Below are 8,586 nucleotides of genomic sequence, written 5' to 3'. Positions count from 1 at the left end.
CATGTCACTCTTGCTCTTTGATCATGGGCCGGCTGAGGGGAGGCCTTTGAAAGAAAGCTGTGTTGCCCCTCTGGCCCAGGAAGCCCCCACACTTCTAGCCCCGCGCATATACTGCAGCTCGGCTTCCCTCATGCCCTGGGTGTGGGGGCTTTTCACCATCACCCTCGTGTGCCGCGATCAGAGGCCAGGGCCCAGGCCTGGGCTCTGGGGCCTGGGCTCGGCTGACGGCGGCGTGTGCCCACAGGTGGAGTACGTCATCAAGTGCGACATGTCGGCCCTGCAGCGCGTGCTCTATCGGCACATGCAGGCCAAGGGGGTACTGCTGACCGACGGCTCCGAGAAGGACAAGAAGGTTGGCCCGGGCCCCTGTCCCACCTGGGTATCCATGGCAGGCGGGCGGCCTGGGAGCAGCTGGGTGTGTGGGAACCAGCAGGCTTTCTCCTCCTGGGAGGTGATTTTTGTGACCAAGGCCCTATCTGGTTGTGATCCTGAGGGTATTGACCAGCCCTGGTTTAGATCACAGCTGGTGTGGTTCGGTCCAATCTGTAAGGCTAAGGGAGCAGGGGCTGAGGGCCTGTTTTCAGGGGGGCCTGAGCCTCCCAGTCAGCAGTCTAGGGTCCTCTGTTGTGAAGTGCTGGTTCCTGTGGGCGGCATCCGTTAGCAGTGAGGATCCAGCACGGACCATAGCAGTTAGAACATTCAGGCATGTCCTATCTTCCTGACAAGCCATGGCCACTGGCTCCCTTTTCCTTGTCATTACGTGAGCTTGGGGTAATGTTCATTTATAATGGAGAGGAGTGGGGGCTAGGTGGGCTGCTACCTCCTGGGCCTCTCTGAGACCCCGGGCCTACCCTAACAATTCCCTTCCTACCAGGACTGAAATCATCCTTCCAGGTCCCTCATCTCTGTGCCTCGAGCTTGGCCCGGCCTCCCCATATCCTCCTCCATATATTTGGTTTGGGCTCTTTACCTGGGCTATTGTGGCAGCCCATTTCCTGGCTTACTTCTCTGCCCACGGCACCTACCCCCGCATCCTTCCTTCATCCTGAAGCCAGAGGTCTTCCTCGGCCATCACGGCCCATCTGGCTGCAGGCCCCGGGGACTCTCTCCCAGTGCTCGCGCAGCTGGCCTTGTGAATCACACAGTGTTTGTGATCTGGCCTCAGCGCTTTGCCAGTCCCTTCTGTCTTGCTGGCTGGCCTGGCCCCTCCTCACTCTCTACCCTCCAGGGTGCCCAGGTGTCTCTACTTCCCCCAGTGCTGGCTTTATGCTGGCTTCTGAGCCCCAAGAGGAGCCAGCTCCACAAGCCCTGCCTCCCCCTATGTCCTCCTTCCACACCCACCCCCACCCCACCCCAGACAAGACCAATCTGGGAGCCTCTTATGACTCAGCTGGTCAAGAATCCGCCTGCAACGTGGGAGACCTGGGTTTGATCGCTGGGTTGGGACGATCCTCTGGAGAAGGGAAAGGCTACCCACTCCAGTATTATGGCCTGGAGAATTCCATGGACTGTATAAGCTCTTGGGGTCGCAAAGAGTCGGACACGACTGAGCGACTTTGACTTTCACTTGTGCCTCCTCAGGGCAAAGGTGGTACCAAGACCCTGATGAACACCATCATGCAGCTGAGGAAGATCTGTAACCACCCCTACATGTTCCAGCACATCGAGGTGAGGCCCAGGTGGGGGGCCTCAGCCCGCACGAGGCCCTGCTTCCCCAGCAGAGCTGGGACACTTCTCTCTGCAGCTTTAAAGATGAAGAGTTTGTAATTAGGTGATGCGCATACATTTGTCTTCTTATTGAGATTCTCTCTGCAAGTCCTTATTGTGAAGAATCCAAACAGTGTAGGGAAATACGAGAGAGGGGGACTCTCCTGGTGGCCCAACGGTTACGACTCCGCGCTTCCACTCTGGGGGCATGGGGTTGATTCTTGGTCAGGGTACTAAGGTCCTGCATGCCCTGTGGTGGCCAGAAAGAATACATAAAATTTTTTTTATAAAGGAAAGAGGAAAGAAGTATGTGAGAGAAATGAAAGTCCCACCTCGGATGACCACGAAGCCTTCCAGGCTGTTTTCTGGAATTGCTTCCCACCCAGGGTGGGAGTGGTCATGCCACCCCTGCTGGTTGGCTACTAGCCTTCCCCACTCGGCAGTGTGTGGGGCCACCCCAGGTCAGCATGTGGAGAGCATGTCCCTCTTCATGACAGCTCCAGCCATGACCTTTCTGCGCCCCAGTACACTTGAGAATCTGGATTCTTGCTTCTGAAAAGCACACATAACGACTTCCCTGATGGTCCAGTGGTTAAGGCTCTGTGTTTTCACTGCAGGGGGTGCAGGTTCAATTCCTGGTCTGGGAACTAAGATCACACATGCCACATGTTGAGACCAAAAAAATCAAATAAATTTAAGTGAAAAGCACACATATGTCTACACATTCTGACATAAAGTTTCAGGGTCATCGCACCCCTGACAGTTCCTTCTCGGTGCTCCAGAGATGAAGTCAGGTGCCTTATGCGCACCTTTGGTGGTTAAGACCCTATGGGAAGGCATGTCGGTGGGGTAGAAAAGCTGTTGTCAGCACTTCTGTGTGGTCTTGGAGCTGCTGTGGGTGGGCTCGGAGGCATGGGGCCGGGACACCTGTTCCTGCCCCCACTGACCCACGTCTCATTCCGTTACAGGAGTCCTTTTCCGAGCACTTGGGGTTTACCGGCGGCATTGTCCAAGGGTGAGAATCTCCCTCACTTAACGGAGTGGATGGATGGTCCACTGTTTTCTCTCTGTGGTTGACTTTGTTTCCGTTGTCATAGTTGTCTGCTTTCAAAGGCAGTATATTCCTGGTAAAAAACTTAAAAACATAGATGAGCCCAAAGAAGAGAATAAAGTTCTGCACTTTGAGGGACTTACATGGTGGTTTAGTGGTTAAAACTGTGCTCCAAATACGGAGGGCCTGTGTTCGATCGCTGTTCAGGAAGCTACATTGCACCTGCTACAATTAAAGATCTGCATGCTGCAGCTAAGACTCGCTGCTGCTACTGCTGCTGCTGCTAAGTCGTGTCAATTGTGTCTGACTCTGTGCGACCCCATAGATGGCAGCCCACCAGGCTCTGCTGTCCCTGGGATTCTCCAGGCAAGAACACTGGAGTGGGTTGCCATTTCCTTCTCCAATGCATGAAAGTGAAGTCGCTCAGTCGTGTCCAACTCCTCGCGACCCCATGGACTACATCCTACCAGGCTCCTCCGTCCATGGGATTTTCCAGGCAAGAGTACTGGAGTGGGTTACCATTACCTTCTCTGAGATCGGTGCAGCCAAATTAAAAAAAAAAAAAAAAAAATCTGCAATTTGAGAGTTGACCAGACATGGCTTCCAGGTCCCACTCTTGCACTTCTGGGTTCTGTGACCCGTGACAGCTTCCCTCTGCCCTCTTGAGCCTAAACTCTGCCCACCAGGAGAGAGGCACTTTTTATACAGTGTGCCACCCAGCTTGCTGTGGGGGTGTTTTCCCCAGTATTGTTTATAAAGTGCAGCCCCAGCGTGGTTCAGCCTTAGCATTGGGCTCGGATATAGCCTCAAGGTTTCACTCTTAAAACATTCTCAGTGCTAAAGCCACCATCACTTCTCTGGGATAGTAAACTATTTCTTAGAGCGGGAACCCTGAATGAAAGAGCAAAGGTCCTTTTGTTGTGTCTTTTTTTTGTATCAAGTTACATAATGGGGTCCCACAGACCTGGCCTTGAGTCCTGGCCCTGGCAGGTCAGCAGCCATGTCACAGTGCCCCCAGCCTCAGTTTCCATACCTGTAAACTGAGAATGAATGACCAAAGCCATGTGGCCCTCAGCCCTTCTTCTCACTCTTAGAAAGATCGTAGTTGCTCCATAATTCCACAGTCACCCTTGACCTGGGGGGCTTCCCTGGTGGATCAGATGGTAAAGAATCTGCCTGCAATGCAGGAGACTGGGGGTCGATCTCTGGTCAGGAAGATCCCCTGGAGAAAGAAATGGCAAGTATTCTTGCCTGGAGAATCCCAAGAACCGAGGAGCCTGGTGGGTTATAGTCCATGGGATCAGAAAGAGTTGGACATAACTGAGCGATTAACACTTTCACTTGACTTAGGGTGGCCTGAGTTTATTTTAGTTGGATTGGAATGGCTCTGCTGAAACTTTGGGGGCTGGGTAGTCTGCCAAGGGAGACATTCGTGTGCTCCTGGCCCTGGTGGCCAGCCCACCCAGGACTGGCCAGGTAGTGGGTGGGAACACGTTCTCTGCCTGCCTTCAGGGCCCTGTGGTTCACGTCCTGTGTGTCCTTCCCCGCCCCCACCCTCCCCAGGCTGGACCTGTACCGAGCCTCGGGTAAATTCGAGCTGCTCGATAGAATTCTTCCCAAACTCCGGGCCACCAACCACAAAGTGCTGCTGTTCTGTCAGATGACCTCCCTCATGACCATCATGGAAGACTATTTTGCATATCGCGGCTTTAAATACCTCAGGCTCGATGGTGAGTGTGGCCGGGGAGAGAGATGTGTTTGAAAGGGCCTTGTTATCCACTGCTGCCGAAGCTTCTGGAGGGTTTGCCCTCCCCTGTGAGGCAGGGCAAGGCCCAGAGACTCCAGGTGTAGTGTTGGGAGTGGACACAGTGGCATGCTCAGTGACGCAGGCCTGTGGGACTGGGAGGGGTCCTGGGAGTATTGTGCTGGTCTCCCGAACACAAGGCTTAAAGTCCTTGCACATTAACGCTGGGTCCAGTGGCTAATGTGTATCCCATAGACTTAATTTTAGTGGGAAGTGACAGAAACTCATATCCTGTGGGCATAGGGAAGAAAGCCTTAATAGACTCACGTAACTGAACTTTAAGGGTAAGGGGTAAGCTTGCTTCAGGCACAGCTGGATCCAGGTACCGAGATGGTGTTAGAGGAGCTTTTCTGGGGCTCTCGGCTCCTTTGTCCTCCATGTTGGCTTCATTGTCAGGCATCCCTTCCAGGCTTTTCTTCCACCCACAGAAATTGGGGTGTCCCCAACACTGAGCAGACACAGTGTCCCCAACAGAGAAGCAGCTTGTCTTTTCCCCCAGGGGTCTGGCGTGAGCTTTCATTCGACTGCTGTGAGCGACATGCCCCCATCTCCACTGCCCTGGTGGCTCTGGGGCTGAAATCAGACCTATCCATGCCGGAACCACAAGCACGGGGAGAAGCAGGAAAGGGCAGGATGGAGGGATCCAGATGTGGCAGGGGTGATGGGGCATGTCCAGTGGGAACCACGCTGGCCTGTGACCATCAGAAGCCTGGCTCCTGCCTTGTTGCCAGCATAAGGGAGTCCTGGGGAGATGGGGCTGAGCACAGTGGTGACGGTGTGCGGGACTCCTGATCTGACACGTGTCCGCTGACCAGGACGGCCCTAGGGGGAGACCCCCGCTCTCCGTAAGACGGAGTGAGTGGGGCTCTCAAGAAGAACTGGACTTGGGGGACTTCTCTGGTGGTCCAGTGGCCACGACTTCACCTTACAATGCAGCGGGTGCAGGTTCAGTCCCTGGTCGGAAGCTAAGATTCCCGTGTGCCTTGGGACCCCCAAAACTAAACACAAAACAGAAGCAATACTGTAACGAATTCAGTAAGGACTTTTAAAAAACCAATTCACATCAAAAAATAGCATTTAACAAAAGAGAGACTTGAGACTCACTGGAGTAAATACAGTTAAGAGGCGCGGGGTAGACCACATTTCTGCAAGACGTTGTCTAAGCTCGGTACCAGCTGCATCCATCCATGGCTGGACACCCAAACCTCTGTGCCTCTGTTGTGTGTTTCTCAGTGCCTCTCGTGGTACTGTGGATTTTCAGACCGTTAACTTGTGATTGCTGGGTGGACCTGTCCTTTGAAATCAGCCCTCCCCACTCCTGCCCAGAACCTTTGCTGCATCTCCGTCTTGCCTTCTTTCAGCTGTTCTTAGAATTCCATCCAGGGTAGTAACCTTTACAAACATAGCTTTGGTCAGGTGCTCACGCGTCCTGAGGCTGAAAGCTGCATCCCTGCCAAGGCCTGTGTGGCCTCAGTGCGCTGGCCTCTGTTGGGTCTGAGCTTTACGATGGTGACACCGCCCCCTAGTGGACAGGCCGAGAGCATGTTCCCACCCACCCAAGTATCTGTCCACTTGCCCCCCAACCCCTTTTTCTCTCCATGACAAGAGTCCTCTGTGTAAGTGAGGACATCCGTTTGCTGGACCACGGTTGCATCCTAGCATTTCATGTGGTCACTGCCACATGGGTGGAAACTCTGGGAAAGAAATTCCTGGTGGTCCAGTGGTTAGGACTCTGTGTTTCTACTGTGGAGGCATGGGCTCAATCCCTGGTCGGGGAACTAAGATCCCACAGGCCTCTCTGCCCCCAGCCCCCTAGAAGGAATGGCAAAGGGTTGGGGAGCTCAGTGACATGGGGAGCGGAGCCTTCTGCTGTCAGAGTGCTGAGAATTGAGGGTGCACCCAGGGGTACTGGAGCAGCCCCTTGACCCGGCCCTGCCCAGCCGTGCCTGAGGCCTTAGCCCCTCCTAGGAGCCAGGACAGCCCAGGCGCCATGGACCTTGGGCCTCTGTGCTGTTCGTCCTGATGTGTAGGCGAGTGGCTAAAGGAGCACCAAAAATGACACCTGGTTTCACCAGAGGCACCTCTGCTTTGAGTTGATGGGAGCCTGAGGAGCTTAGATGCCCCTCTGAGGATCACGCCCGGGGCCCTCACATTCGAGTCACTGTGGCTTCAGGAAGTGGGGAGCCATCCTGCCCACAGAGAGACGTATCCCCATTGTACAGTCGCATGTGCTTGCCTGTACAGACGGTTCCCTTTGTGAATGGAGAAAACCCACCACAGGGGCATGGAGGCAGGCTCCAGCCTCTGACCAGTCTGTCATTACCATAGCAGCACCGTGTGTCCACCCAGAGGCCCCTCACGGGTTCGGAGAGGCGCACTGAAACAGCGCAGCTGCAGCGTCTCCCACCACCCCGGAGAGGTGGTTACAGCAGTGCTCAGGGGTCAGCCTGTTGCCTGGGTGTCTGCGGGGTACCAGCCCTGCGCTGCAGTGCCTGCCTGTCTAGTGCCTGTGGCAGCCCCAGTTCACATGGTGGGGCTCATTTTCTTCTACTGGGGTGGGCAGACTGGCGGTCAGTGGTGTCACCTGGATCTGAGTTGCTTGTCAGTTACAGTCCACAGCCATTGGTTGGAAGGCGGCGGGCGTGGTCGCTGCTCCCAGATGCAGGTGTCCCTCTGTGTCTCCTCCCTCGGTCACCCTGCTAACACTGGTCTACCCACCCGGCAGGAACCACGAAAGCGGAGGACCGGGGGATGCTGCTGAAAACCTTCAACGAGCCCGGCTCCGAGTACTTCATCTTCCTGCTCAGCACCCGGGCCGGGGGCCTGGGTCTGAACCTCCAGTCGGCTGACACTGTGATCATTTTTGACAGTGACTGGAACCCCCACCAGGTAACAGCGCGCACCCCCTGGCAGTGACCATGCCCCTAGTGTGAGTGTCCGGCGGCCTCCTGACATTTTCCTAGAGCCCTGGCAGCGCCTGGAGAGAGGTGCAGAGGGCAGTTTCTCAAAAGCAAACTAATTCTTTGCTCTGATTATGAAAAAATACATGTTCTACTGTTATTTTAAAAAATTTTTCTGAAAATTCCCCAGCTGTCCAGTGGTTAGGACTCCACACTTCCATTCCTGACGGCCTGGGTTCAGTCCCTGGTCTGGGGACTGAGCTCTCACAAGCTGCGTGGCACCATCCAAAAGAAGGAGAAAAAAAAAACAATCCTGGCATCCCATAGATGTGCAAGAAAATGGAAAATGGCCCCGTCCTATGGTCTGGTAGTAAGGGTCCCCGTTGGTCACGGGGTCCTTCCTGGCCATGTCCTGGCCTAGCCCTCACGCCGGGGCTCCTTTGTGTGCTCTACGCACTGCCGCCCTGATGTCTTGTCCGCGCGCCTGCATGGGGCTCCATGCCCGTAGTTCTTTCAAAATGCAAATACCAGTAACTGAAAGTAACAAACGGAAGTGTGCATTTTTTCCCTTCCCTGCCACTCTCACTCTACTCTGAGCACATGCCAGCCTCTCCCTCTGTACACACAGATGCTCTGGCTTTGGCATGAACCTGGCATGTGCCAGCACGTGTCTCTTCCTGCCACCGGCTGGTGTGTTCACATTTCCGTGCAAGTGCACCAAGCCTCTGCCTAGCGCATCCTCAGCAGCCAGCCTTTCTGGTATATGGCGGCCCCAGGCCTTTTAACTCAAACCCCAGTGGGCAGTTGTCCAGGTTTCCTGTTTCTCGGCCTGACCGCTGTCCTCTCATGGAGCCCTCTTGTCCCTCTCTCAGAGCACTGGCCAGGCCCAGGCTGAGCGAGAGGTGGGGTATCTCGGCCCACAGGCCTGTGCCCATCATGTTCTTGTTGGTTCTGCCAAAGTGGCCTCCACCAGGCTGCCCAGCTCTCGATCCTGTTGATGGTATGAGTGAGCCCTTCCCCACGCCCAGTGACCCTGGTTATCAGCATGGGAACCATAGCCTGTATGCCAGCGAACGTCTGGGGTGGTCACTGCCATCAGCCTGGGTTGGAATGGTTCCCACCTG

General features: G+C 55.0%; 1 protein-coding gene across 8 annotated transcripts in view; it reads left to right on the top strand.

Moving 5' to 3' along the window:
- The window catches only part of SMARCA4 (SWI/SNF related, matrix associated, actin dependent regulator of chromatin, subfamily a, member 4), an 88,588-nt gene that overhangs the window by 51,168 nt on the left and 28,834 nt on the right, over positions 1-8,586 (top strand). For all 8 annotated transcript variants that reach the window (XM_010828336.1, XM_010828338.1, XM_010828337.1 and 5 more), the window contains 5 exons: positions 245-352; positions 1,582-1,668; positions 2,676-2,722; positions 4,322-4,488; positions 7,288-7,451. In XM_010828336.1, coding sequence (XP_010826638.1) covers positions 245-352; positions 1,582-1,668; positions 2,676-2,722; positions 4,322-4,488; positions 7,288-7,451 — 573 coding nt within the window. The remainder of the gene's footprint in view (positions 1-244; positions 353-1,581; positions 1,669-2,675; positions 2,723-4,321; positions 4,489-7,287; positions 7,452-8,586) is intronic.

Source organism: Bison bison, unplaced genomic scaffold (genome assembly GCF_000754665.1).
Source record: "Bison bison bison isolate TAMUID 2011002044 unplaced genomic scaffold, Bison_UMD1.0 scf7180017864492, whole genome shotgun sequence".
NCBI classification, from domain to species: domain Eukaryota; kingdom Metazoa; phylum Chordata; class Mammalia; order Artiodactyla; family Bovidae; genus Bison; species Bison bison.
The sequence above is the reverse complement of the archived record's forward strand: the minus strand, read 5'-3'. Positions and strand labels throughout refer to the sequence as shown.